General features: G+C 37.6%; 1 protein-coding gene across 2 annotated transcripts in view; it reads right to left on the reverse strand.

Moving 5' to 3' along the window:
- Window positions 1-27,238, reverse strand: part of LOC108242165 (sodium-driven chloride bicarbonate exchanger) — a 74,729-nt gene extending 47,491 nt beyond the window's left edge. For both annotated transcript variants that reach the window (XM_037973940.1, XM_017426841.3), the window contains exons 1-3: window positions 27,090-27,238; window positions 25,914-25,943; window positions 1,109-1,190 (exon numbers count right to left, since the gene is read on the reverse strand). In XM_037973940.1, the coding sequence (XP_037829868.1) occupies window positions 1,109-1,190; window positions 25,914-25,943; window positions 27,090-27,137 (160 nt within the window). In that variant the 5' untranslated portion in view covers window positions 27,138-27,238. The remainder of the gene's footprint in view (window positions 1-1,108; window positions 1,191-25,913; window positions 25,944-27,089) is intronic.
- Between the last annotated feature and the right edge of the window lie 174 nt (window positions 27,239-27,412).

Consider the following 27,412-nt stretch of genomic DNA (forward strand, 5'->3'; position numbering starts at 1 on the left):
ACAGAGGCTCTGTGTAAGCTTGGTTTTTGGTGATGGTTTGTTTTAAGGTTGTCTTTGTGTTGAAAAAGAATATGTCATTTTATAGAAGTTTTTTTTATTTCAAATTGGATGCTTCTGTTGTTGGAATACAAACTTCAGCATTTTATTATGTATCTGTTAGCCCACCCTACAAATATCACCACCAGCCACCACTGGCAGGATCCATGCTTACAGGAGCTGACAACAAGTGCCAATCAGGTACCAACTATTCCTTACTTTTTGTGTTATGTTCATATATTGGTGTCATAGCATTTATTGTCGTTACTCTAGCCTAGAGTGTAAATTTATGTACTGCTAAAAGTTCAGCTTTTTAAAGTGGATTTCCACCACCTAACTCATGTGGTCCACACTCACAAGAGTGCTCCATCCACTCTCTCTCTCTCTCTGCAAACTCTTAAAGGAGCCACACCACTTTTATAACAGTAATGAACATACACTTCATTGCATCATATGATTTATACTCCAGTGCAAGCAATATAGCATGTGGGCTGGGTCCAGGTTGACTTGCCGTTCGAATTGGATCTGGACATTAATAATAATAATGTCAGTATAAGGACTAAAGGTGTTATCTCACTGAGCTGTGACTAGCTGGCATTCGTTAGGGCGTCTGTGGATAGTTTTGTGGCTTTCATGGGCCTCTCCAGCAGGGGAGCTTTTCTCTAACAAAAAAAAAACATCCAAACAATTTGGCAATTGTTTTTACTGGATGCCCTTCCTGCCACAACCTGGGCTTGAACCTACAGTCTCAGGATTTCAGAACCATGGCACTGACCATCAAGCCACCGCAGCCCGCTCATGTTGATGATAAATACTTTTTTTTTTAATGACCCAAATATGCCTATCTGTATTTCAAATGTGCACAGCCAAGACTGCAAAACATGGCCCATGGTTTGATGGCCACAGGGTCACAAACACTCAGAGTTCAGTGAGAGTATAACAAAGAAATTCACCTATTTTGTCACAATTTTATTGCAATTTTGAGTCACCAACTAGTCTCCCAACAGTTGCAGGTCTGTGAGATACCACCTTAAGAAGTGTTCTAATGTTTAGTGTCTTTTAATGGGGTTACCTTCAAGTTCTTCCTTCTCAAAGTTGGTGTTGAGCATGGAGCGTGTGCCCCCACGGTCCACCACTGCTTCCTCATCAGTTCTCTGCAGGAGACACAAACAACCAGATATTACTCATCAAATAGAACATGTTTCAACACCTTTTAAATGTGCAACACTCACATTAATAGTGTTTTCATAAGTGCCTAAAGATATTTTCCATTTCCATAAGCTGAGCACTGACGAAAGCTGACTTCTTGACAGCTGAGCATTTCTTCATGGAAATAATATTTTCCACTATATGCTGCATACACACATACATAGTTAGGCTGCCTAGCTCAGCCCACCCCAGCCCCACAATCCGCCAAGACAAGTGATTTGTCCTTAAATACATACGCATAGAAAGACTCAGCATTATTAGGCCAACTTCCAGAGGCGGTTACCATGGCAACAAAGGCCAGCCAATTGCTATGTTAGAAAACAAAAGCTATGTTCATTATCCAAATGCCAGATGACACAGGTTTTTGAGTCATGCTTTTAACAAGAACACTTTATTGCAGATAAGCCTTAAATCATTTAAAAGCTCAACCACCACCAACTGTGGTGAGTCAACTAATGTGGGGCAACTGCACATGCTCAGTGCGTGGAGTGGCAGAGATGAGGACAGATGCTAACGGATGTAGCATCAGTCCTTTTCTGGGTATTCCTTGCTAAAAATAGCTCTGACCTTGAAAAATAGAGTATGGCTCCGTCTTTCAGTACTTCCTGTGCTTTTTAATACACAAAAAAATAATGGCTTTATATTTATGGTATATTCCATTACTCCTTTAAGATACCCTCAAGAAATATTAGGTTTTTAAGTGGGTTTTCATATATGTTGATTGGAATGTAGAAGTCAACTAAATTTATGCATTATTAAAAGTGTTTAAAAGGTTTAAAAGTGTTACCCTGCAGCCTGAGGCAGCATGTCATTTGTAATATTGTAAGCAATTAGGCACCTTCACAGACTATTTGCTTTTTGTTAAAAAAAAAAAAAAGAAAAAGCTTCCATCAGTTTTTCTTAACAAATTATAAACCTTACTAATCGGAGAGGTGCATGCCAACACCTCCAGGCCATGACCACACAAAAAAGTTGTCATGGTGACACATCCTTCATCTCTTCGCTGTGTCTTTACCCTTTCTCCTCCGACTCAGTCGCTCTTCAGTTTGTGTGCATGTGAGGTTTTATTCTCTTGACATCCATGGTGAATTTGATGTCAAATCATCTCACTATCAATTTCTGTACTACTCCAAAGTTACTTTTAACAAGTTTCTGTCTTTTTTTCTGTTTAAATATATAAATATATGTTTAAATAAATATTCTGTCAAAATAAATCTTGGCCTACATCATTCTACCAACAATACTGAAATACCTCTTCTAGGTGGGGAGAATGTCATTTACGGGCTCAAAGTGTGACGGTGACAGGACTAGAATAAAGACGCAGAAAAAAATTGTAAAAACTGCTCCATTATTTGGGTTTTTAGGGCCCAAACAAAAAGTCGACATGTGTAAAACAGGTTACTATGACATAGTTTTTGAAAAACTTCATGATTTCAGTCAACACAGATACACCAACAATTTAGATTTTTTTTTCTGTTAACACTTTTAACATTAAAGGGATATAAAGGGATAGTCCAGACAACTTTGAAGTGTTGTTCTGTTAATAAGTTATACATATTTAGTACCTTATCAACAGTGACATCAGTCACAGAGCACAGAAAATGGAGAAAGAGGCAAAGCTATTAGGACCTGTTCTTTTTACATTATTTCTCAGGCTTATAAAACAACTTTTGCTCAAAAATGACATACCTCTGTGAAAGAATGTTACATAAGCTAATATCACATCTCTACATTTTTGTGTGACATCGTTTGTTTAGTTTGTTGCTGTTCTTTCAACCCAACAACCCAACATCCATGTTACAGAGCGAATGTACGTGTGCTCTGAGCATGATGTGCCGAGGCTGCAGAATGTATCAGTGTGTCAGGGGACTGAGTAAGCTTTTGGACTGACTAGACGTACTGATCAGGTCTTCAGCAGCCTCGGCACCATCAGTGGTCTATCTATGCTCCACACATACATTTACGTACATTTAAGTTTTAAACAAAGATCCCACGCAATATATTGTGATTGAAGTATAATTTGGGGATGATGCTCAGCTACTCAGCTAAATTCGCAGAGTTGCAACTATTTTGTATCTTCTAAGGTCAGATGGCTAAGACAGCCACCCGGAATTAGGTTGATTTGAAAAGTTAATCAGCTGTATATGTGCATTCATTGATTACTTTCTGAAAGTTTCATTACAATTAATCCAGTGGTTCATGGGATATTTTGCTAACAAATAAAAATGGTTTATTCCAGTAGTTAATAGGAAGGTTTTAAACACAGATCTCGCACAATTAGTTAGTGTTCAGTGAATAAGTTGGGGATCAGTCTGAGCTACTAACACATTCAATTTTAGCTTAATATTTGTTTAACTGACCAAGTTACAGCTATTACTGTGTTTGCTAAGAATGTCTTGCTGTGGTGGCCATCTTGAACTGGGTTGACTCCAAAAGTGACTGACTTGTAGGTGCACAATCAATAATTAGTTATGTCAGTCTTTATTTTTTAATTACTGAAAAAATAAATGGCAATAAATTTGGCAAAAAAATTTTCAAAAACAATTTTAGCAGACCATTACCTGCATGCCCATAATTACTGTGTCTTCGAAACAAACAACAATGGAGCATCTGTCACACTTTCATCTTGATCCTTTCGCCATTAAACCAGCCAAAGTGTGTTTCCTTTTTCTTTTAATGTGTCTTTAATGTGGGCGTTCTCACCAACTAGTGGTGCAGCATGGCTATAACAGTATATATAATAGCTGAAGCACTATATTTACTTTTTTTTCTTTTGAGATGGTAAAAGCGTAATGTCTGTTCTGTTTGAATTTCATTTTACAAGAGTCCTAAAATTTAACTATGTACACAAAGCTTTCCTTGGCAGTCAGCAGGCTTTTAATTACCATTCTCCATCATCTTAGCTAAAGTAAACGCAGTCTGAAAGATAAGTGTTTACAATTACTTGTAATTTTCTATCTCTCAAAACTAAGGGCGCAATAGAAAGTTAAAAAAAGTTACATATACATGTTTTATTGTAGTAAGCTAAAATGGTAATGGTAAAAAACGAAACAAAACATTGCATGACATTCTCTCTTACACAATAAGGCACACATGGACAGGCATGTGAGAAACAAGCCAGAGCATCAAAAGGGAGAGTGGACAGATGTAGAGTGCTGACTTAGGAGGCTTACTGTACATAGAATCATTAACAGAGCTATTGCAAATAGCTTACAGGGAACAAACACATATAAGCACAGCTAAGGGGTCATCATCAAGTACCTTTGGACAGACTTTCCTACAGTTTTCTCAACAGAATTCATGGTAATGTGACAGATGGTCTTCTAGTTCTCTCAGATTCAACCCTACACGATCTTAAAATAACCACTAAAGTCCATAAAAACATAAATATAGTTGCTATTTCAAGATGGTCTAAAGAGGTTTACAAAAATGTAATGTACACAAGTTTTTGACAGTGATCAAGAGGAAACAGGCGAAAAGGAGGGCCATCTTAAGTAAGGTTCTATCTCTCAAGTACATCCTCCATAGACAAATAAAATGAGAGCATAAGTTTGAATAAACTAGAATTAGATAGATTTGTAGTCACTGGGAATTTTAATGCAATATGTTGTTATGGAAATATTGGAGTCATTTTTAAGGCAACCCTTCCCACCCAACATCTGGAACTCAATAAACCCTTCATTTGCGAGCGATTTTGAGGTTAGCAAAGTGAATGGTACACTCGGGCCACAGGGTTACTTCTGCTCAAGAGGTACTACAGCTGGCAGAGCTTGCTGTTTCAAACCAAGAATGTAAATGGAACTGGAAAGGCTCTGAACCTTAGCTGCTTAACTAAAGCTGCATAAAACATTGAAAAACAGGAGGTTTTCTTAAGCTATCATTCCACCCATTGATTTTCTGCTGCTTATCTTTGGTTAGGTCACATAGGTACCAAGTACAGGAGGGAAACCCAAACATACCTCTCCCCAATGACCGTCTCTGGCTCTTACTGAGGGATCCCAAGATGTTCACAGACCAGAGAGGATAAATAATCCTTCCAGCAGGTTCTGGGTCTGCCCCAGGGTCTCTTCCCAATGGGACCTCTGAAGGGAAGCACCAGGCATTCTAATCAGATGCCTGAACCACCTCAGCTGATTCCTTTCACTGCTCTTCACTAAGGTTCACCTGGATGACAGAGCTCCTCACCCTATCGCTAAGTCTGAGCCTGGCGACCCTACAGAGGAAGTCCATTTCAACCAGTTGTACCGAGGATCTCGTACTTTCTGTCATGATCATACCTCATGAGCATTGGTGAAGATTGGAACATAGACAGACTAGTAAATTGAGAGATTTGCCTTTGAGCTTCTTCACCATGACAGACTGCAAAATCACCCTCAGTGCTGCAGACAAGACCCCAGTCCATCAGTTTATCTGCTGATCCATCCTACCTCAGACCTCAGTTTTAAAACTGCGGCCTCGTGGGACATTTTGACCAAAGGGCAGAAGAGGTTAAACAGGTTTGGTGAACTCATTTTAAATTGCTGTATACTCCGCCATGTTTAAAAATATAAGTCTCAAAGGTTTGTTTTCATCCATTCAACACCACTAACACAAGTAATACAAAGAACTCACACAACAGGTTTCAATACTTTATTAAATTTTTTTCAATGAGATGTCAACTTCTTTCAGTCATGGACAGGGATGACTGATAAGGTCAGGCAGGAGTCCCAATAAAATTTATTGTTTGCAGATGACACTGTGATCTGTAGTGAGAAGAGGGAGTAGGTGGAAGAAAGTCTGGAGAGGTGGAGGTGACAATTCAAACAAATCTGACTATTTGTTTTAATTACCAATCCAAATACTGCTGAATCTTGAAAAAAAGCTATAAAAATGTGTAGAAATTCTTCCTACATGTTTTATTTTATTATTTTTGTGTGTGTGTGTAGCTATGGCTAAAATGTTTATCTAACTACAGTCTTACACACACCAACTTGTTGTTATTTTAAACAATAACATTCATAGACTCGACCTCTTATAATTTATTTTCTTTCATGAAACAACCCTTTTCATTACATAAAGACTGACGTACGGTTCCATGAATGATGCTACATCCTTCTCCTTTCGGTCCCACACAAAGCTTCACTGGCTTGGTATGACAGATGAGCCACATTCTCCTCCCTGCAGGTCCCAGCTTCTATTTATAGACACCGGTTTCTCCGCCTCATGTTGCTGACCCCAGACCAGCCCAGCGAGCAGCATCCCAATTCACCAATCTGTGTTGAGATTAATCTGCCCGCCTTTACGGGAGAGGGGGATAAAACCTTGTCTTTGACCACGGGATCAGTGACGAAGGGCCCTGTATAATGGAGAGAATTAACGTGGCGGCTTCTCCGCTGGTCCATCACTTGGTGATGGTGATTTCAGAGAAAACGGGAGCAGAGAGCACATGATGAAAGACACCAGGGGAGCCGGGATGGGAGGGGCGAAGGAGGATGGATACACACCCTCTAACGTAACATGAACATATTTTATGTCCACATTTGTTCACCTTGAAATGTTTCCATCTTTCCTTCTCAGGTTTTTGATTTATTACTGTAGCAGCAAATAGCACTTAGCCGGGCCTGTACTGTTCATGCAGGGACACACACCATCCACTGCATACAGCTCACTGCAGACTGTGGTGTGATGGGGAGGAGCAATGTGGATGAGTGAGCAACAAACATGAGTAGAGAAGCAAACGCCTTCAGGCTGGGCCATGAACTGACGACGAGGGGATGCCCTAATGTCACAACGTGTTAAGGGAGTGTCTGCACTCATGCAGATGCTTGAATATTTGAGCAGTAATATTATTTTTTTTTAAAAAAGCTTGGCATTTAGTTTTATCTGATAGTGATTAAAAGTAGTAACTTTGATACATGTGTGGAAGGTAACAAATACACTAAGCATTGTCTTGGTTTTTGTTGTTATTATAATAAGATTGAGTCTTAGCAGTTAAAGAGAGTTCACTTTAAACAGAATATTATTATAAAAAAAATGTTATTTTTTAAAGTCAAACTTCTATAGAGGCCAAAAATTTCTTACGACTTTAAAAAGCATTCAGTGACCATAGATTGTATGTATTTTTTTACAGTCTACAGCAGGGGTGTCCAATCCTGGTCCCCGAAGCCACCATCCTGCATGTTTTCCTTGTTTCTCTGCTCCAACACACCTGATTTGAATCCCTGGGTGATTAACAGGCTTCTGTAGAACATGAAGAGGTAATTTAACCACTGAATCAGGTGTGTTGGAGCAGGGAAACAAAGAAAACATGCAGGATAGTGGCCCTCGAGAACCAGGATTGGCCACCCCTGGTCTACAGGAATGACAACTTTTTTTTTTTCTTTATCTTGTAAATGATCTACAAATATTCCATTCTTCTCACTATCTACTAGCAAGCAAGTAGGCTAATGCTGCATTCCATTTACCTAAAATTAAAAAATCAGACAAGTCTAAAAAACCCAGACAGATATTCTGGTTGTTGTGCTCAGTTACCACGCTTTTTATTTTTAGCAAGACAAGCTGATAACAATGTCTTTTCTTACATTGAATTAATTTGGATTTAATCAGAGAGAAATTATCAATCCATCCATCCATCCATTTTCTTCCGCTTATCCGGGGTTGGCGGGGGCAGCACCCTAAGCAGGGAGACCCAGATTTCCCTCTCCCCGGGCCGCTTGGGCCAGCTCCTCCGGGGGAATCCCAAGGCCTTACCAGGCCAGCCGAGAAACATAGTCCCTCCAGCGTGTCCTGGGTCTTCCTCTGGGCCTCCTCCCAGTGGGACAAGCCCGGAACACCTCACCAGGGAGGCATCCATGAGGCATCCTAACCAGATGCCCGAGCCACCTCAACTGCCTCCTCTCGACGTGGAGGAGCAGCGGCTCTACTCTGAGTCCCTCCCGGAAGACCAAGCTTCTCACCCTATCTCTAAGGGAGAGCCCAGACACCCTGTGGAGGAAACTCATTTCAGACCCTTGTATTTGCAATCTCGTTCTTTCGGTCACTACCCAAAGCTCATGACCATAGATGAGGGTAGGAATGTAGATCAACCGGTAAATCGAGCTTTTTGACTCAGCTCTCTCTTCACCATGACAGATCGGTACAGTGCCCGCTTCACTGCAGATGCTGCACCAATCCACCTGTCGATCTCCCGCTCCATTTTTCCCTCATTCACATTTTAAATGCGACTTCTATCAGATTCTAGTGTAAACAATCTCCCATTCCCGAAATTACCTGCATGCACAGAAGAAGATATGACATCACACTCTGTACGCTGAGCTTACAAAAGTAATTATGGACGCTGTGTTAGCCTGTGTGTATTGATTTTTGAAGTTGCTGTCCAATCAGGGCCAGCTGTACATCCAATAGGTAAAAGATAAAAGAAAACAGAGAAGAAAAAGAGTGCAAATGTTAACAATGACTTTTTTTTTGGACCTGTGGCTGCTACCTTTGTGCAGAGGAGTGTGTAGATGAAAAGTCAAAGCCAAGATTGGTGGGACTCCTTTCATCTGAAGTAAAAGTCGCATGAATGTGACATGAATGTTTACACTTTGGTCACTTTGAAAAACATTGGCTTTGTATCCAATTCAGTATCACATACAGAAAAGACCTGGGTTGGATATGAAATAATCTGATTTGTTACACTGAAAAAATTTCATTTGAAAAAAATTTGATATGTGTCGCATAGGAGCAAAAACATCAAAATTAGGTCACGTTTGCCTGCAGTGGGAAAGTAACTACTCAAATGTTACTAGTGTTTAACCAAGAACGATATGTGGAATAAACTTAGTAACCTGAAAGAGCAACTTAATCAATATAAGGATGTAAAAGAAAAGCTTTTTATGTTTTCAAACTGGATTCAAACTTGATTGAGTTGAAAGTGCTTTGCATACTCCTGCTATCCAACTCAGTAAAAACTTCAGCGATTTTGATGTAAATTCTTCAAAATTACACCTGTTTACTAATTTTTAATGTCTAAACATAAATTTCCAATCTTTAGACTGTTAATTAAAACTGAGTGTACTTGCAAATATTAAAAACTGCAACTGTAAATGATAAATGATGACCCCAAAAGGTTTAGCCTTTCTGATGACGTTATAAGAATATTTATTTACATAACATCCAATCAGTATATATAACAAGCAATAATCTGGTTGTTGCATTGAAACCATGTGTCTGGGTCTTAATGCCACAGTTAACAAAAACCTCAGCTGTAATTGATTTCTAATCCAAATGTTACTTAACCCTGGTTGACACTTTGCCAGACAAAACAGAGTCAAGCAGACCAACATCATAATTAGGACTAGCATTTCTTGAAGGAATGCACATTGCCCATTGCTTTGCAGCCTGAGTTTTAAACAAAGATCTTACGCTACCTGTTAATGTTCAGTTTGTTGTAAATGACTCTCAGCTACTACCACACCAAGTTTTAGCTCAATATCTGTAAAACTAACTGAATTACAGCCATTTTTGTTTGTGTTATGATCAATTAGCTGTGATGGCCATTTCGAATAAGGTTGACTCCAAAAGTTTTTCAGTTGTAGATCTATATTCGGTTATTTTTTTCTCAGAGTATCAATGGAATCCATCTTTTGGTTCATGAGATATTTTACTAACAGAACAAACAAACACACATATAGACACAGGCATGATTTTGTTGATGCACGTGATCGCCTGTCTTTCATGGCAGCAGGCTGTAAAAATAAGCTCAAATAATGTTTTCCTATACAGCAGAATACCACAAATACAAAAATGTGTACTAGATGACACATAAATACAGCACAGAGCTGTTAAAGTCCCCTTAGATTTTATCTGATCATTTTCATGTCTTGTCAAAGTGTTCCGAAAAGAAAGCTACAGTTTAATTGATTGAATTTTAACACAAAAGTTAATGAAACTGACCACAAACTACTAAAAGCCAAGTTTTTCTGTCACACACAGCATACACCAATTGAAAAAACCTTAGTCCTCCTGAAGCCCTCAAAAAAAAAATAGTCAGAAGAGGGTTAAAAAGACCAACAGAAAGCCTTTGTTGAGGACACCTGGTGTAGAGCCAATTTGTAAAACACAAAACAGCGAAATGACCTCTTGACCTCTTAAAAACTTCAGCCGTTGTCTAAATCCTCACAGATTTACCACCAGTGTTGTTCTCTGAACAGCAGATGTCTCTTAGTACCAAATCTGGAGATAACCTTCCCCCAAGCTGGTGAGGCCACGCTTGGTGTTGTAATATTTGCATTAGTCAAATTTTAGTTGCACCTGGCTAAAACGCTGCAAAAACAAGACTAAACTTATTTGCAAACAACCAATAACTAAAGCTCTATTCTTTACTGGATGGATACTCAATTAGTAATAGTCTTGACAACTGGAAATGGGGCTTTTAAAATATTCATGTAATTGATTAAATCTTCATCAAGTATGTCATATTTTAAGTCTTTGCTGTGATGCAGTTCAAAAATAAATATAGCCACTGAAGTCACAGGCTGCTATCTGAACATCCTGCTCCAAAAGCACAGCTCTAACAAGACTGATTGTCCTACATTTTACAGTTACAGTCCCACATCTGTCTACAGCCAATTTCAGTGAGTTGTTGTTGTTGTTGTTTTTTTCACATATAGATCATCTTGTCACATCTATAAACGAAAGCTTTGGTCTATAATTACATCCGCCAAGGAGGTTATGTTTTTTTGTAGCATTGGTTTGTTTGTTTGTCTGTTCGTCTGTTTGTTAAAAAAAAATACTTAAAAACTAATTAACAGATTTTGATTCAATTTTTAAGGAAATGTTGGGGTTGTCACAACAAACAAGTGATTACATTTTAGTGGTGATCCAGTCAAAGGTCAAAGGTCAGGGTCAAAGGTGACCCTGTGCTCTAACTCTGCAATGGTGTAACAAGAGGAATGACAAACTGCACAGCTGGACGCTTCATGGGTCAAGGTTGATTCTTATAAATTTCAAGGTCAGGGGTCAAAGATCAAGGTCACAGATGACCCTTTTATTAAAACCTTGTTGCTTCTGCCAACAAGTTTTTTGTTTTTGATTGTGTTGGTTAGTTAGTTTGTCTCTTAGCAAGATTTAGATTACATTTTCAGGAAAGATTGAGGTTGTCACAAAAAACAACTGATTAAATTTTGGTGGTGACCCAGATACAAATCCAGATTTCTCTATTATACTACTATACACTATGGCCTTGGCGGAGGTTTACACCGTCTGAGCGCTTCTAATTTCATATGTCCGATCTGAGTGTGACTTGAAGCATCTGAAGCAACAATAAGTAATTAAACTTAATTTGATGGCTAATTTAGTGCTTCTTTCAACTTGTGCAAATGTGTGCCTTTGTTACCAACATATATCATAATGTTCCTGCAGGACTTCCTACTGCAAAATTGCTGCTAATACACAGATTTATAAAACAATGTTTACATGAACCAATATTTTAAGCCGAGAACAATCCACTTTGGTATTAGCTCTATTTGGGCTAGCTGTTATCTTGACCATTGTGTCAAAAATAAACACTAATTGTCCACATTGAGGTCATTCAAAGATCTGTTTACTACAAATAAGATATTAATTGTTTAGCACTTTTTTACAGAATCTCTTTTCAAAAGTTCTGAACTACTGATTTAAGAGCAGAGTTAGTATTTGTTTGCTTGTGATGAAATATGCTTTTTAGCATTTCATTCAGTTTCAGATCCTCTCTATGCACTCCTATTCTGCATTGAGCTAGCAGTTCAAACGCCTTTGAACTCTCATCATTGCTGAATAAAACATGCTTCAGGTCATGCAAATGAAACCGACCGCCTGCAGATGTGAGTAAAACCTTTCAAGCTCATGTTGTGAAATTGCTAGGGGGCATGATTGAAGCTAAAGTAGTCCAAGATAAAACCTTGTGTGTCGCCTTCAGTTTTTATTGATGCATTTTAATTATTCCTTGCTAAATCTTTTGCACAATCTTGACATATTATTGAGTTCTTAAAACAGCACAAAAATCTGAATTTAAAGTGGACAATGAGCAGTGCACAAAATATTTTTATTGTGGTATCACTAAGACTTTATCAACACTATTGTTGATGCAATACTGATTATCAGTACTTTGGTACTTCTACTTTAAAAGCTGTAGACTCAAACAGCCTGTCGGATTATTTAGCATAATAAAGTGATCTCTGAAGCTAATACTTTTTGTATCTTGAGCTAACAATTTTGTTTTTGAAAGTGATTAGTACAAGTGGAAGCTATGGTGACTTTCAGACAAGTGATTCAGCGCCATGCAGCTGCTTCTTTCCTACTATGTTCTTTAGGGTTATAAGAAGTCCTCTGTGAAAGCTTCACTCTGACACACAACAAATGTAATGAACCAAATGAAAAACAAGTTTGTATGTCTGACATAAAGCATCTTCTGTCATCATCATCAGTCGTCCATTAGAATAATTTACAGTATAAATGCCAAAAACACTTCTGAAAATCACTGGTAAAAGATCATTAGATGAAGATCAGTGGTAGAAGATCATTGATAGAATACTGGTAGACAATCACTGGCAGAAAATCACTTGTAAAAGATCACTGGTAGAGGATAGAGGATCATTAGAAGAAGATCACTGGTATAAGATCATTTAAAGAAGATTACTGGTAGAAGGTAAATCATAGAAGATAACTGGTAGAAAATCCTAGGAAGAAGTATATTGATAGAAAATCATTGGTAGAAGATCACTGGTAGACGATCATTAGTACATCAGCAACATAAAAACTCATATCAGTCTATCGCTAGTTTAGCCAATTATTACTTTCTGAGAGTTCTATTAAGACCTGTGCAGCTGTTCAGAAGATTTTTTGCTAACAGACAGAGTTGACTGCAAAAGTTTTCGCCAAAGTTTTAAACAAAGATCTTGCGTGATCAGTTAGCGCTCAGAGAAAAAATTCAGGGATCAGTCTCTGTTTCTACAACACTATAGTTTCGGTCAATATCTGTAAAATGGGCTGAGCTAGAGCCATTTATGGCTAAAACTATTTGCTAAAACAGCTTTGCTGTGGTGGCCATCTTGAATTGGGCTGACTCCAAAGTTTTATTAATTGTAGATGATTCTTTCAAATAGTTTTTTAAGAGATTTATTAAAATCCACCCAGTGGTTCATGAGATATTGTGTTAACAGCACAGAAGAAAACATACAGACACAGGCAAAAACATTATGACCCTTTTGTCGTCGGCGACAGGTGCTAAACATGAAGTTTCTTTTTAATTTGCTGCAATAGACAGGAAAGAAAAGAAAAGAAAAAAAAAACAGATCATATGAACAAAAGATTTCACATGTAACTCTACCATGGCATATTAGGTCTCCAAAGATGTTTTTTTCTTAGAGTGTAAAATGTTATAGAGTAACAAAGACAATGTTTACAAGTGTCATTGTATTTCCTTTTGTTGGCCAGGATAAATCACAGCTTCTATTGATTCTCACAAGGTCCCTTCAGGAACCTGTCTTCATTATAACAGAGCTCGCTGGGAGGAAGATATGTGACCTCATTTCTGCCTTTTTCAAGGATCTCTCCTGAGGCTTTCACAACAGCAGGGATGATGGATGTTTACATTACAATACACTGAGAAATAGGACAGGTGGAGAGCACTAAAAATCTTGCTAAATGAAGTGTTCGTCCTCCATGGTGTGCCCAGTAAGTAGCGGTCTGAGCAGCACTTTGTGCTGTTATATTGCCTGAAGGGGTTTTAATGTTTTAGCCTATGTCTATGTGTGTGCATGTGTCTGTAGTGTAAAATATCTCATTAATCACTGGACAAATTTTTGTGAAAGTTGCAGAAAGTAATCATTGGATGTTCATCTACAACTGATTGACTTTTGGAGTCAACCCAATTCAAGATTGCCACCACATCAAAGCGGTTTTAGTAAACACAAAAATGGCTATAATTTGGTCAGATTTTGTAACAAAATCTAGTGTAATAGTGATGATGCCGATGCCCACTTTATGCTCTGAGAGCGAACTGATCACGCAACATCTATTTTTGAAACAGATGTGGCATTAACTATTGGAGTCAACTGTTAGTCAAAACTAACAGTGATTGTATGGCTTGCAAATGGAGACGGATTATCAGTGACTGTACAAGCTCTGCGATTGGCTAACAGCTTCTGTTGTGATTTTTTTTTTCTTCATCTCTACAGATGGTTAGCGTGGCAATCACAGCAGGATCAGTACCGGCAGCATCACATGGTAGAATGTGCGAAGCACATTCAGGACTTCTCTATATCACCATCTTCTTTTGGACACCGTGTAAAAACAAGTGCAGACAAAGGCCTCAGATGGCTCAAAGATTGCTTAAAAACTCATTAGATTTTAATTAAAAAGGAACAACAAACAACAACAAATTAGGTAGTTAAGTAATTCCTGAAGGAATGCATATAACACCTGCCTGCTTTTATGCCAGAGTTTTTAACTAAGATCGTTTTATGTTGAGAAATGACAAATGTCAAAATAATTTTGGTCAAAAATTGAAAAAAGTTGTTGAGCACAATCTCACGCAATACTGCACAATGTCTTAGCTCTCACCCTTTATGTTGGGGAAACCTCTCAGGTGTTATTACCTTTCATTAAAATCCATCCACTGATTCATGTGATATTTTGCTAACACAGACAAACAAACACAGGCAAAAACATTATCACCTTCCTTTCACAGTTCAGAGATGAAAAAGCTTGAAGAAATCTAAAAACATAGAAAGTGCTCAAACAGAAACAAATCCAACTCCCCTGGCTTTGTCACAGATCAACAGGGTCAGAGCAGCGGGTATTATCTCCTCTCCTGCGATCCCATCTGTCAGCCAAACTTCTCTGGAGCTTTCACAGGCACATCAGCACCACTGACTCCCTCTTCTGCACAAGTGTCAATAACCTATAGTTAACATATCGCTTCAGCTAGCATTAGCCCATCACACACTTTTAATAGTTTTATTCTTGTTTTAAGTATCGTCTTAATAAGTGTAATATTTCATTCTTTTAAAACTCAATTTTAAACTGTTTTTCTTTTCTTTTTATTAAAGTTGTTAAAGGCCCATTTGAGGTTGTGAATTGCAAATTAGCTTTGGCTATAAATGTTACAATGCAAATTTTATTGTTAATACTGCAACAATAAAATGAAAAAAAGTCATTTAGCTAACTTGAGCTAAACATAGCTTTTCAGATCAGCTAACTCGCCCGCATGAAAACACATTGTCCACATGAGAAACGTGACATTAATCTGTTACAAGCTTTGTAGCTGTATGTGTAGAATAAGTTATTCTGCTATCAAAAAATAACAAAATAAAACTATGCCTGTTTTACGCAAAGCTTTAGACAGTATAGTCTTACCCAATCGCCTAGTTGTCCAGCAAAACTCAGCGTGAAAACAATGAAGGTCATTAAGAACAAAACACGTCCTCCTTTTCATCCTCAATGAGTCAAAAAGGACACAATCTCAATATATTACAATAGTTTTACACTATATTTTATGTACTAACTATAAAATATAGTGTGATTGTTAGGTTTAAATGTCAAGCACAAGTTGACAAAATTGTAAATTTTAATAAAATCTGTTCAAAAATGATAGTTGGCTCAGGATTTTTTTAAACACATCGCAACAAAATGACATGATTTATTTCAATATAAAACCAGAAGTAGACATTTACAAACTTTTGCTCTGAGGCTATATTTAGTCCAAAACAAAAACAATCATCTACAATGAGCACTGGGTTGATGTTGATAAGATTGGCAGAAAAAAAAATAAATTTACCACTTTTTATCAACTTGTGATTGTGTTACTTTCCTAAACATGAGCTCAATGATGATGATCTGTCTGATTTATAAGCAGATAAAGATGCAGCAGCACAGTTTTAAAGTTTTAAAACCTTGACTGTTTTTATTTTCTCCTCTCCACAGCTGAACACTGTCCAAGTAGCGAAGCGGCAGTGGCTAGCTTTGCAGCTATGGTTGGATTGAACCAACTCAAAGCTGAGGGAGGGGTGTAGAAGGTAGTGATTGTTTTTAATAGCAATCTTCTGGTTCGTAACTAAGAAAGTAAAACTGGAATCAATAAATACTACTTGCGTTTGTCTTTTTGCTGGAAGTGCTAACATGTTTTTAAGTCCAAAAATGGGGGACCAAAAGCCAAAAGCATAAGTTTGAACCCCACTTTAGAAATTGGGGGAGCAGCTGCTCCACTTGCTGAGCAGGCACACACACACACGTGTATATATATATATACACGTGTGTGTGTGTGTTCGAAAATCAGGATAGATTTGTGATTTTACTGTACAAAATGAAGGGAATGCTGATATTCTTGAATGCCTACCTGATACACAAATCCTTCATTGAGGTCTACAGAGAGCATGATGTTCCTGTGATGTTAGACCCGGATGCCCGCTGACTTCCCTCCTGCTTTTAGCAGTGGTGAAATAGAAGAGTGACACCCAGGGCCTGAGCCCGGCTCTGAGCTCAGTGTGTTTGTTGCTGTTATACGGAAAGCAAGAGGAAATAGCTCCGGTCAAACCCACTCCTCAACCACTTCCATCTGCTGCTCTTCCAACGCTGGAACGCGGAAGCAACCCTCGCTCCCTAAAAAGCCCATCAGTGTTCAAAAGAAAAGCAGCACAGCTCCGGCGCTTGCCTCCGTCTCTCCCTCTGCTTTCGACGCCTTTCATCCAGGGCAGCATCAAATGCTTCTGACAACCGTCCATCCGTCAATCCCCCCCCAGAGAGATTAGCGCTCTGACATCACCGATGCTGCGCGGTGCATCGTTCTGCTCCGCTGAGTCCCTGAGCTGTGTGGCTGTGTGGTGTTACCCAAGAGAAGTCTTGGGTCGCGGAGAGTCAAAACCGCCATTCTGTCGGGGGGGGGTTCTCACAGTCCTGGTGCACCTCACCTCACAGCTACACGTCCCGAGGCAGTGAGCAGCGTAAATTGTAGCTGCTGAAGTCCCACTGATCACAGCATATGTAGGTGCTCAAGTAAGTGTGTGTGTGTGTGTCTGTGTGTGTGTGTGTCTGCAGAACGTACCTGAGGTGAAGAAGAAGCTGCTCTCTCTCTGTAATGCATTGTCAGCAAAACTGTGATCGAGACACAATGTGCTCAAAAGAGAAAAAGAGATCTGGAAGAGGAAGCAGATTTTTCCACTGTGCTACAACTGTCCACTCACAATAATGATGTCTTTCTAGTTTATATCAAAGGTGGAATCAATTGTTTTACAATGAACAGCTTCAAATAACCAAATAACTCACCGATCCAGTTCTCTACAGGCCCCCCTGTTCTCCTTTAACCAACTGTCTCTCACCTTCTGTAACCAGCTCTGCTTCCTCCTCCAGTCTCCTTCACCCTCCGCTCTACTGACACTGCTATAATTAACAGTGAAAGGAGGCACAGCCTTCTTCTCGCTGCACTGAGGAGGCTTCCTTCCCTGCCTGCTGGTTTTGCACTGCTGAATTACCAAGGCAAATAGAAATTTCACACTGATCCGGGAACACTATGCTCAAAAAAACAAGACAGTACACTTCTTCTGTGTGTTTTCGCTGAGTCCCTCCAACTGAGATAGTCCTCCGCTCTTAAAGACCAAGCTTGGCAGGAGACCTGGTGTAACGCCAAGGTCATCATTGGGACCACACAGGTTTGGAGTCATCATCGGGACTTGATCAACTTGAGTTATAATCGTATCATAGAGATTTTTCTTTGCATTGATTTAACTGTAGAAATTCAGTTCTTTGATTGCCAATGAAGTGCCAATTAAAACTAGAAAGTTTCTGAAGAAATGTTACAGGGTGCCAATGCAGCTACAACCAAAAGTTCCAACAAACACCCACTTTCTTATCTGAAGCTCAACAATTTGAGGCTTACTTTTGTTATGTTTAAATCAAAATGCTGATATATTAAGTGTAAGGATAAACAAGATTAAAAAAGTACAAGCTGCTGCACCATGGTAACCACACACCTGTGTCTTTAATTTCCTGACAACACTCTTTAAAACAGGCAGATGGAAACACAGACTACAAAGTAAGCCACAGACAAACAGCCGCTGTGTTAAAAACTACAAGTTGTATTGAAAGAATTCCTGAACAATAAGTGGCAGATGTATCTGGTGTTTACACATGACAAGTTTTATATCAACATTGTTTTATGTAAGAGATATGACAAGTTAAAAAGACTTTATGTCCAGCTTTGAAGACAAAATTCTAAACTCAGATACAATTAAAGACAGTGAGTAATTGGGTGTGCCTATATCAATGAGAAACCCTGTATGAGAGAACACTAAAATGTCTACATTTTGGTATATAAACTGTAAAGACTACCGAAAAGGGTTGGCAAAAGATTTTAGAACATTAAAGGTACTTATTGTAATGTCATGAAGAGCGGTAAAAAAAATCCTAAAGAAACAAAAGCTGCACTTTTTTCCCACATATTGATGGTTAATGTGTCTTTAATCTAAGCACTCATAAGCTACATTTGTGAATCGCTGCCAACTACCATATGTTTGTTTACCTACGGAAACAGCTGAAATGACTGAAAATAGGTTATCAGTGGCGACATCCATGGGGGAGCTGTTTGGGATGAAGAAGTCCAATAATTTTAATGTATTGGTACATATTTACACTGAAATTTGTAGAATAAAATATGCCAGTAAAAAGATAGGTTAGGTTGAAATGGTAAACTTGTTTACCATGTTTGAATGCCGAGCTCTGTATGGCGCTTGACTACCCCGCCAGATCCAAAATATTTATTCTTGACAGTTGTCTCACTTGATCTTTCTCTTTTCTTTTGCATTTAGCAGCAGATTCACTCATATTTCCTCCTAAATGTCTTTTCCAGAATGCTAAATTCATTTACCCACACTGACAGCCTAATGTAGGTCATTCACATGACTCAAGCTTCTGCATGGTATATGGCGGACTCAATTACATTAAGAGCCTATCTGCATTTCAGAAATGCATATCAATATATCTGGAAAACTACTGGAGTAAACTCTTTCAAACTGCAACATTTGATATGGTTCACAATAACCTTTTTTAAAATAAAAGTGCTGTTTCTGTAAAAAACATTAAAGATATCAAAATGTCATTTCAGCCATGTAAAATCCAACTTGTTTAAACTTTGAACAATGTTTCTACTGTATATCTGAGCTATAGAGCTGGGTTTTCTTAGTTGATTCACCAAAATTCTATTGTTGTCTATAGGGAAATTCATTGCAGTTTATTCTGAATTTCATCTCTAAGGTCCTGCTATCAAAACTTATAGTGCACTATTCTCAATTGAACAAAAGAATAATGGAAAAAGTATAAGAGTACTTCAATTCTTTAATCATAAAATCATTAAAAACTACCCACTAAGCATTCTGGTTTAATTATTATTTAAATTAAGGTTTAAGAAATAAACTGCTTGGACTAAAAGAGGTCTAAATTTACCCAGAGATCATTAGAGCTAATTGAGGGTGATAGCTAAATGTTGAAATCACAACTACTGCTCAGTCAGCTGAAGTGAGAAACAAAATAAACCACTGGTGTCATTCTGCAAGTTATAGTAAACTGCAGAGTAACCATCAATTTATATGCAACTGTTGGAGACTAGTTGGTGCATCAAAACTGTGTGGAAATTTAAAAAATTTCAGTTGCAGCCTCACTGAATTCTGAGCGTTTGCAATCATGTGACCAGCTAGCCATGTGGGAAAATTTTGTATGACCAATTTTTATAAATCAGAACCAAATTTTGTGCAAAAAGGTATTGTGCACATTATTTTGTTGCCCACCCTAGCCCACATTCTACTTGCCTTGGTCCATTTTTTAGGAATTAAAAATCACAACATAACTGTTCTCCAGTTGCAATACAGAAAACTAGCAAGATTTGCTAATTAGTGTGTGCAGTAACTAGGCTATCTATTCTTAGCAGAATTGGAGAGAGAATTACAGTGAAGTTTTCTGCATTCTAGAAATTAGAACACTGTAAAAATTAAAAGATTAGATGCACTAATTAAAAGATAATTAGTGCATCTATCACCACTTTTTAGGCACAAGGCACCTATATTAGATTTTGAGATCAGGTTTTGTCAGGAACCTCTGACTTTCAAAGCTGGAACTTCGGAGGGTGTTCCAGTTGTTCTTCTTGTCATTGGAACTTGAAAAAAGTCTGACTTCTGAGTACAAATGGAACGCACTATAAGAACTTGTGTTAGCATTAGCATGCTAATTTGAGCGCTCCTGCAAGCAACATCTTCTTATTGCTCCTTACTAGGGTTTAAATTGTCAGCTGAAGTGAGAAAGTCTTTAACCTTTGGTAGTTTTGCTAAAAAAAAAAATCCCTATTGTCTCTTTTCTTTTCAACATCATTGTTATATCTGTATCATACTCATACAGCACAACTTTGGAAATATCTGATGTGCTAAAAGAGAAGGGGAAGATATAAAATTTTGTAGTTACTTTGGAGTTTGCCTTTTTAAAAACATTTATTTTACACATTTAACTAAGAGTTATTGGCTAAAATTTTTAAAAATCCACACTGAAAGTTTACTAGGCATTTTATGAGCTCTCTAATATTTTGAAGCCAAAGGCAATTGCCTATCTTTGCCCAATGGAACAACAAAAAAAAAAAAACAAAAAAAAAACATTACATAACAAATAATGTCACCATTGCTTTGCATAAAGGACTTCTAGCCAAACCTCTAAAAATACAGATAAAAAAGTCTAATCTTCTAAAATATTATCCCTCTAAATGGAAATCTGTCCCCCCATGCTTTACATTCTGAGACACTGATCCTTGGGGTTCCTCATTTGAGATATACACCTGTGAAAAAGCTTGCAGTTCATGGCTACATTACACCAAAGTCAAAGTTGAGTCCATCCATCAACATATTTGTTAAAAAAAAACTTAATGAAGAATGGATGTAATAGAGTACTAAAAATTGAATAAATGTTTGTGGAAAAAAGTGAAAAGATAAGGTCATGACTTTTCTGTAGTTGGGTAATGACCACACAAGCTAGAAAAGACTATTTTCACTGTTTCTGGTGGAACTGAAGTAACCAGCTACTGGCTGCTGTATTACAAGATGCTTAATACACAGACATGGAAGCTGCTTTAATCTTCTCATCTATTGCTAAGCCACTGTAACCCATAGCACATAAAAAACCCAAATACCAGAGGAAAATGCTGTTTTATTTAGCCTAAAAACCTCAGAAACATCAGATATAATCTGAATGTGACTCAGCAAACATTCCAGTAACATGAGCTATCCAAGCCTTTACCTGATACTGCACAACATAAGGTCTGACCAACTAACAAAAAGGCTGATTTTTGGTCATTGGTGGCAGTGAAATACATGAAATACATCACTGGAACTTTGTACAGGACATGAAGACACCACTATATGAGATAACTGTTTTTTACCTTTTCATACTCATGTTTAATGGTGATGTATGTTTGTAGTTTTACTAGGTTTTGGCTAGGTTTGTACAATAGAAGTACTTAATCGAATTAGTAAACCATCATGGTTAATGTTCAAAATGCATGCTTTCAATACATGTTTCCAATAACGTTATAACACCAGGTTTTTTAAGCTCGGTAACATCAGCTTGTTTGGATCCTGGTTTCCTATAACAGTGAAACAGCAAAGTCTGGTCCATCATATTTCCTCCAAAGAGTTCCTAACAAGAGCTACTTCTGTCATTTACTAGACCACTCCTGCTTTATAACTAGGTACTTCAGGTGGATGGTTAAAGATGAAGTTATAATAGGACTCCAGTTTATTTCAGCTTCCGTTCCATTTTATTTATGGCATGCCAATTCACAACAAAACTCATCTAGAAGAAACAAGTACATAGAAAGCCAACAAGGTCAGATGGTAGTCCAATTACACATATTCTGATTGAAATTTAAAAGAATAGAATCAAATTCAATCAAATCAAAAATATATTAGACTCAAATCCAATTCATTTAAACATAGTGCAGTTCAGTCAAATCTAATCTAATAAGGCACAAAATAGTTTTATTTAACTGAATTTACTTCAGTTCAATTTAATAAAGTTAAATTATAATAAAATAATTAAATTAAGGTTATTTTATTTAGTTAAATCACATAAATTCAGATCACTTTATTACAATTTAGTCCAATTAGGTTAAATTCAATCCAATTTAGTCTGATTCAATTCAGTTCAATCATATTATTGGTTTCAGTTGGAGTCAGTTCAGTTCACCTCAGTCATATCAATTCAGTTCAGCTCAATTAAATGAAATTTAATTTAGTTAAATTCAACTGGATTCAGTTCAGTTGAATTTGGTTCAAATCAACTCAGTTCATTTATAATAAATTAATTCAATTAAGGTCAGTTTTTATTCAATTCAATACATCTATGGAGTTCAGTTTAAGTTCAATTTTAGTTCAATTCATTGCATTTATTTTATTAAAGAAACTAATTTAGTTCAATTATAATGAGTTAAATTCAATTATATTAATGAAATGTATTTACGATCTGTTCAGTTTACAATTTTTATCATTTTCTTTCTCTATGAACTGGGGTTTGTGATAATAGTGTTTTATAAAATGTAAATTATTAAAATGTAAATGTAAATTAAGGTTAGTTGCAGTGGGGCCTTTTACATTAAAAAGTGTGAATATAAAATAAAATGTCCACAGTTTAGTATAACACTTGTTTTTCCAGAATATTATTCCTTATTTCTTTCTTATGTAAACTCTCTTGTCTTGCAGTTTTAAAAATAGTTTTATAGGCTGCTATTTGTTTTTGCTATATCTCAACTTTATGCATTTGTTTAATAGCTTAAATGTTCTATGAAATATACAACACAAAAAGCTATTTAGTTTCTTTTGAAATGTTTAGAGACATGTACTTTTTAAATTATTTCTAAGACTTTCAACCATCATCCTAATATTTGCTGCTTTTTGATTGAAAATTGCAGTTTGACTTGGTTTATTTAAATTACAAAATCTAACCATTAATCTTTTTTTAAAGGGAAAACAGGTATCACTGTGCATTTACAATATTTAGCAGGACCTGTTGTAAGTGTAGGATTTACAGTTTAGCCAGTGGCAGACACTTTGTGCTTGTCCTCATTCTGGCTTTCAGCCATCAGTTGCATAAGCAATATTTTGTCAGAGGGGATGACAGACAGAAAGAAGACACATCAGCACTCTTCTCCATCACTGCTTCTGATGCCTGCGTATACTCTCACCCTGTTAACTCCTTAAAGCACTTATAACGTGTTAAATGCCGTAAGGCCACTTAATTCTCATTAATAATTAAAATCAGCCTATTCCAGATACATGCTGTGACCATTGTGATTAAAGCTGGCTAATAAAGATAACTAAACACAGCTGTGCAGTGTTACTGTGGATTACAGATTAGAGAATACAACAAATAAAGAAACATGTTTTTTATCTTTCTATCTTTTTTATTGATGATAGAAGCACTCAAATTCTTTAAACACCAGTTAAACAGCATATAAATATGAGACCCAAAGTCTTACTAAAGATTAGAACTCTAAACTTTAAACATTGAAAAAAATTTTTTATTAATATAACATTTAATATTAAGAAGCAAAAGCACAAGAATTATTTGACTTGTTGGGAATAAACAATAAAAGAACTCTTTAACTAGTTAAATTTTTTTTATTTGATCATGTCCTGTTTATTTGTTTGGAGAAGGCGGGACTCAAAACTTGCACTGGATCCAGCCAAGGGGACGCTGTAACATTCAGACTTCAACTTCTATTATCACAAAGGATGTCTAGATTTTATTTTACGGTTAATAAGAGGAAATTGTAAATGGTAGCAAAAACAAAAAAATGTTTAAATTATTTTGGAAAAATCAAAAGCCAAGCTAAAAGTGTTCTTACTTTCTATTATGCTGTTAATGTGGATGTTCTCACCATCTGCTGGTCTGGCGTAGTTATTTCAGCTTTTTTTTTTTTTAATAAAGTCATTTGGATGAAAAAAATGTTAAAAAATAATTATAAATATAAAAAAAAATTTAAGTGCAGAAGTATAGACAAAACAGTGCTATTCTTTCGGCTATTCCCTTTTTCAGGGGTCGACACAGCAAGCAAAGTCGCATGAAAGGTTTGGCAAAAATTTTACTTTGGACACCCCTCCTGAAGCAACCTGGGCCCAAACCTGCAGCCTGGGGATTACAAGACCACAATAATGACCACAAGCTACCACAGTCCCTTTGTAGACATAGCAGTGTCTACAATAACATGTTATTCAACTAATGGAAAAGCTTGTTTGAGTTACACTGATAAGTTGTTATTACATTGATCAGTCTTTTTAGCCATGACTTTGATTTGCCAAAGAAAATTTGTCGCTGCAACCACTGTTAACAACTGAGTAAATGCAGTTTATTGTAATTTGCAATTTCACCACTAGATGTCATTGCGCTAAACCTACTGGGCCTTTAACTTCAATAGCAGTCATGCAAAATAAAACTTCCCATTGAAATGTACTTAAAAAACTAACTGTACTTACTTCTTACTTCTTAAATGTACTTAAACAAAAATACAAAGCTGCAGAAATGTATCTTAAATTTAAAGTCACTACCTTGTGTGCAATTGCATGCTCTGCATTGTGCTTATTCTTCTTTTCAGCCAGTATCTCACTGGGCTGCAGCTGTTGACGACAAATTGCAAAGGGCATTTGTTTTCAAAATGTCTCAATGTCTCATTTTCCTTGCGTTAATTGTAGTTTCACAGTTTGCCCTATAAATTGACTTTTAAAATAGTCACAGAGCACATGCAAGTGTCTGGAACCTGTTTCAGGTCAGTTGTTGTGTACTGGAAAGTATGAGATGTGTGAGAAAACTTAAGGAGGAGTTGTTGGCTGTAGAACTTAACTGTGACTGATTGGACACAAAAAAAGAGTATAAACTGCGGTCAAATTGGGACATATGTGAGACAGTTTGTGGCCGAATTAAGACAAAAAACAAAACTGCAGGAATGTCATGTGAATGTTGCAATTCATTTGCTGTAACGTATCATAATTAACAATTCAGTGTGACTCCAACAGTGGCAATTTATCAGTGTCGCAATATCAGGGAGCACAATATCAATCTCATAAAGAACTGCTTGGACTGCATAGGTCATTACAGTTAAAACCAGATGTTTACTTAGACTGTACAAAAAGTCACATCACCATGTTTTTACTGTCTGACCTTAAATTAAATTAAACTTTTCCTATTTTAGATCAGTTAGAATTCCCAAAGTTAAATCTACTTGATAAATTCCCGAATAATGTTGACAATTCTCTTCCTGATATCTTGGCTGAGTTCTTTTAATTTTCCCATAATATCACGCAAAGAAGCCATGTGTTTAAAGTGTGCCTCCAATTAACTCAATGTGGTCAACTAACCACTCTAAAGCTTCCAAAGCAAAACTTGACGCAACTGATGCTGTCATTGCAATATTAAACGATAATATCGTTCAGCCCATATCCAAGTGAAAATTTCCCTATTTTCTCTCAATTTCTTGTCTCTCAGCCCAGTGAGATACAGGCTTTCACAATTAGACCTCTTGCCTTGCCTTGGTTTTTTTTATTTCATTCTTGCTTTTAGTGTTTTTTAATAGATTTTTATCATCTGTTTCTGCTTTTCTTATACAATAGTTTGTTGTTAACAAGCAAAGAGATACAGAGTGTACTCACCACATCCTTATGTTCTTGAGAAGCTTGCTCCTGAAAGTCAAAGAACATGCAGGACATAAGTTTACAGCCATTTCCTGTGTTAAGAAGTTCTTTACCATGTAAATAATTCATAAGCTTGACTTAATGGTAGGGCACTAGCATTTTTTTTTCTTAAACATACTTCCATGCTCGACCTTGGGAAACTAGTTGTGAACTGAAAAGTCCTCAAGCTTCTCCCCACACTAATACCTCCCATAGTCATATACATCCTGGTGAAACCATGACAACGCTTGCTGCGTAGGAGGAGGGACAGGCAAAACAGCAATGACTTCCAATGACAAGGAAGCAACCATACTGCATTGATACTGCAGGGAAGCAGAACCCATCAGCCTGTCACACTTTGCCTTATGCCGTGGAAGACCTCACATAACACATCCCCTAACAGAACAGTCAGCGTATTGATTTGTCTTTTAACATAGTTTGCACAAAGCAATAACCTCGCTTGTACTGATGCACTGACAGCGCATTCAGGGCTGTGGGCATCTCATTTTGTTTCCCCCAAATCTTTATGGCACAGTCTCACTTGAATGTTAATGAAGCTGACTGCAGAGCTAGTTCCTGCCTTCATGTGTGCCAGTGTTCAGGTTTTGCTTGAAACAATAGGCTCAGGTGTAGTTTTTTTTTGTGTTAAGGGTTTCTGTACCATTTGAGCCCCACCACGTCAGGATGCGGACATCCCTCAAGAATGATGGATTCCTGACAGAACCAGTTTATAAATGTCTGTGCTGTGCAGGGAAATAGAGCCAAACTGGTCGTTATATCACAGTGCATCTTAAAGACAGCTTGTTACAGTGCATCCAACTGATGAGGCACATGCCTCCCTCTGCCTCCTCACGCTGGGATCAAACAGTTTTAGCTCTCATCTCTGGGAACATCTTGAACCCGCAGCTCCAGCAGCTTATAAAACCTGGTTACCTATATGATGCAGTTAGATAACTTACGGATTCTATAGGTGCGGGTCAATGATCAGACATTACTGTTGCTGCTGTGCATCAACCTGTACCCTACCTCACTAATGAGGGTGTTTTCTGGATGGACTCTGTGAGGCGCCCCCCCTTATTATTATTAATATAACGAAGACAAATAAACACCTTTGTGGAGGTTTAAAGGCACATGCATGGGAGGTTTGAGTCTTACCGTTGGTAAAAGCGGTTCCATTTGGGCTCCTTGGTCCGTGATGTCCATGTTTGTCCCCCCCTCTCTCTCCTCAGAATAACTGCGCTGCTCCTCCGTCCAAACGCGGCTCAGGAAAAAAAAAAAAAAAGAAAAAGAAACGAGACTTGGCCTACAGTGAGTGCGATGTCCCCGTCCTTCTAACCTCCCTCCCTCCCTCCCCCCAACATTCACCGGCCGGGGTTTCTTAAATGGAGGAAGCAACGCGCTCCCGTCCTGCCCCGCATCATTTACGCACCAAGGAGGAAGGGAGCGCGACGGAAGAGGGGCGTACGAGTGATCCCCGG

This window comes from Kryptolebias marmoratus, linkage group LG23, assembly GCF_001649575.2.
Source record: "Kryptolebias marmoratus isolate JLee-2015 linkage group LG23, ASM164957v2, whole genome shotgun sequence".
Taxonomy (NCBI): Eukaryota; Metazoa; Chordata; class Actinopteri; order Cyprinodontiformes; family Rivulidae; genus Kryptolebias; species Kryptolebias marmoratus.